This window comes from Mandrillus leucophaeus, unplaced genomic scaffold (genome assembly GCF_000951045.1).
Source record: "Mandrillus leucophaeus isolate KB7577 unplaced genomic scaffold, Mleu.le_1.0 Scaffold34, whole genome shotgun sequence".
NCBI lineage: Eukaryota > Metazoa > Chordata > Mammalia > Primates > Cercopithecidae > Mandrillus > Mandrillus leucophaeus.
The window spans coordinates 1,963,599-1,966,909 of NW_012103587.1; the positions used below are offsets into that span (position 1 = coordinate 1,963,599).

Consider the following 3,311-nt stretch of genomic DNA (forward strand, 5'->3'; position numbering starts at 1 on the left):
TTTTGTGGAACCGCATACGTGCACGTTGCATCCACGTCTGTTTTGTGGAACCACACACATACACATTGTATCCACGTCTGTTTCGTGGAACCACATGCATGTTGCATCCATTTCTGTTTCCTGTCTTTGCTGTTGTACTCTAACTGTGGAGGATATAACCACTGGGGAAGCTGGGTGAGGGTTCATGGGACCTCTCTGTACTTTCTTTGAAACTTCGTGTGAATCTGTAATTATTAAAAAAAAAACCCTACAATTATAATCAAAAGATTCTTCAGTTAATAAAAGCATTCCCAGTAGAAAATCTTATTTATTTATTTATTTAGAGACAGGTTCTTGCACTGTCACCCAGGCTGGAGGTCAGTGGTGTGATCATGGCTCACGTGATCCTTCACCTCAGCCTCCTGAGTAGCTGGGACTACAGACGCGTGCCACCATGCCTGGCTCATTTTTACATTTTCGGTAGAGATGGAGGTCTCACTCTGTTGTCAGGGCTGGTCTTGAACTCCCCGGCTCAGGCAATCCTCCCACCTCAGCCTCCCAAAGTGCTGGGATCATAGGCATGAGCCCCTGCACCCAGCCCAATAGAGAATCTTTGTGCAGCGCATGGTATTAGTGTATTTACTCGGCTGGCTCTCACACAGCCTTTCTTCTGCATGAAGTTAAGTTGACCTGTATCTTGCTTGTGTTCCCTGCGTCTGTTTTCCCTGGGTGTGGATTAATAACCTGCATTGAAACAGGTGGGATTTTTCATTCAGTGTCTGGCTTGCAACTTTTCTTTTTGCAGTGGTCTGTGTACAATTTACTCTTTTTCTCTTCCCAGGGGAAGGCAAAGAGGAAATTGTGAAGGTGACTTTTGAAGAGCTGAGGCAAGAAGTGGCTTTGTTTGCAGCAGCAATGAGGAAAATGGGTGTGAAGAAAGGAGATCGGGTCGTTGGTAAGTATTTTGGGTGCTGGTGATGGTTTGAGGGAGGAGACCAAGCTAGAATGGGTGGTGTGAAGGTCAAGACAACTTTTGAGTGAGGTGGAGTCATGTCATATTACATGGAACCTCGTGGGACTTGGACTCTAAATGCAAGGCAAAAAAAGAGATGAAGGAAAATTGCTGAAAGAATATGCTGCTCTGCGAAGTCAGGAATTTGCTTTGCTTTGTTCCCTGCTTTGTCCCACAGCCTGAAACAATTCCAGGAACATCAAGGGAGTGCGTTCAATATGGGTTTGCTGGAGGAATGGAGGTGCATTTAGGAGTTAGCCCTGCAGTGGGGCAGGGCAGGAAAGGGCAGTCTGGGCAGCAGAAATGGCCTGTGAAAGGCCTGGAGGCAGTGAGCAGGAGGCGTCTACACGAGCTCTGTGGGGTGGAACATGGAGGGCAGGAGGTGGGGCAGGTGCCCAGGTCTGATCCCAAAGGCCTCGTCCACCTTCTTCTGCTCTGCCTAGAGTTTCCTGAGGTGCTGGTCCGTTCTGACTGCCCTTCCTGCCTTGAGCCATAAAGCAGGGGAAGTAGGACGGAAAAGCAGGCCCTATTTGGGGATTGTTCTAGAAGGAGCAGGGGCTGGAATCTGTAGACTTTGAGGTGTGGCTTGTCCTCCTGCTCTGGGCCGGGGCCCTCCTTTTTTCCCTGGGATAGCAACTGAGGATTTCCCACTAAGAACTACTTAGGTATTTTTCTTTTCTTTTTTTTTTTTTTTCTGAGATGGAGTCTCGCTCTGTCGCCCAGGCTGGAGTGCAGTGGCGTGATCTCGGCTCACTGCAACCTCTGCCTTCTGGGTTCATGCCATTCTCCTGCCTCAGCCTCCCGAGTAGCTGGGATTACAGGCGCCCGCCACCATGCCTGGCTAATTTTTTTTTTTTTTTTGGTATTTTTAGTAGAGATGGGATTTCACTGTGTTAGCCAGGATGGTCTCGATCTCCTGACCTTGTGATCCGCCTGCCGGCCTCCCAGAGTGCTGCGATTACAGGCGTGAGCCACCACGCCCAGCCCTACTTAGGTATTTTTCTTACAATTTTCCTTTCACCTTGACTTCTGGAAAAAATGTAAAGGCCTGTGCATGGACCCGTTCTTTACCCCAAGCAACTTGTTAGTTAATTGAGATGCAGGTAGGTGTGTACATGGGGATGAGCAGGTGTAGACAAAGGAGATTTATCTTCCAGTGCAGCCCTGGTGGTCGGGGCTCCCGACCTCCCTCCCTTTCCCCTCCGTATCATGGGACAAGGACCACAGGAGTTGGGTGGCAGGAAAAGCCGCCGGGGAGGGGCTTGGGCTTTGGAGCTTGGTGTTTGGCATGGGGGTGCCTCTCCCGAGGGAACTTACTGCAGATTGCTGTTCAGCTTGTTTGCAAAGAGGCAGGAGGAGCTGGGCAGCCTTGTCGTCTCTAAGTGCAGTAAGCGGCTGGACCAAGAATCCTGTGCGCCAGGCCCCACTACCCTGCCCCGCCTCCGCCTTGAGTAACAGGGCTGGGCATGGAGTTAGTGCTTAGCCTTTGGTAGCTGACTAGAAAGGAATCCAGTGATGGGCATGCCGGCTGCCTCCTGTCTCAGCCCTCGGCGGCCTGTTCTCCTTTGGCCTATCCTCAGGGTTCACCCTGGTTCATCGGGGTTGCCGCTCACACGTTACCTCCTCAGAGGCCGTTCCTGGTTAGCCTTCGAAAAATGCATCCCACTCTTCCCGCACCTGCTTTCATCGTAGTCCTCATGGCTCACCTGAAACTGCAGGGATCTTGGTGTGTTCGTGCGCATGTGTCCTCGGTGCTAGAGGGCAGGGGCTCTGTTTTCTCCTCACTGCTGTATCTTACTTCATAGAGAGTGCCTGGCACCCAGCAGCATCTAAGAAGTGTTTATTGAATGAATGACTATGGGTATTGGGCTGATCATCAGAGCAGGCTTGTTTTTTTTGTTCTTTTTGAGACAGGGTCTCACTCTGTTGCCCAGGCTGGACTGCAGTGGCATGATCATGGTTCACTGCAGCCTTGAACTCCTGGGCTCAAGGGATCCTCCCACCTCAGCCTCCTGCGTAGCTGGGACTACAGGCACATGCCACCGTGCCTGGCTAATTTTTGTATTTGTCGTAGAGACAGGGTCTCACTATGTTGTCCAGGCTGGTCTCAAACTTCTGGGCTCAAGAGATCCTCCTGCCTTGGCCTCCTAAAGTGTTGGGATTACAGGTGTGAGCCGCTGTGTCTAGTCACAGAGCAGGCATTTTTGAGGCTGAAACCTCACTTTTTGGGTTCTTCTTGGTCTGATTTAATCTGTACACTTTTTTTTTTTTTTTTTTTTTTTTTTTTTTTTTTTTTTTTTGAGACTCAGTCTGGTTCTGT

General features: G+C 50.0%; 1 protein-coding gene across 1 annotated transcript in view; it reads left to right on the top strand.

The window, feature by feature from the left end:
• AACS (acetoacetyl-CoA synthetase) overlaps window positions 1-3,311 on the top strand; it is an 88,031-nt gene that overhangs the window by 13,471 nt on the left and 71,249 nt on the right. The window contains exon 2 of the mRNA XM_011988882.1: window positions 821-934. Coding sequence (XP_011844272.1) covers window positions 895-934 — 40 coding nt within the window. The 5' untranslated portion in view covers window positions 821-894. The remainder of the gene's footprint in view (window positions 1-820; window positions 935-3,311) is intronic.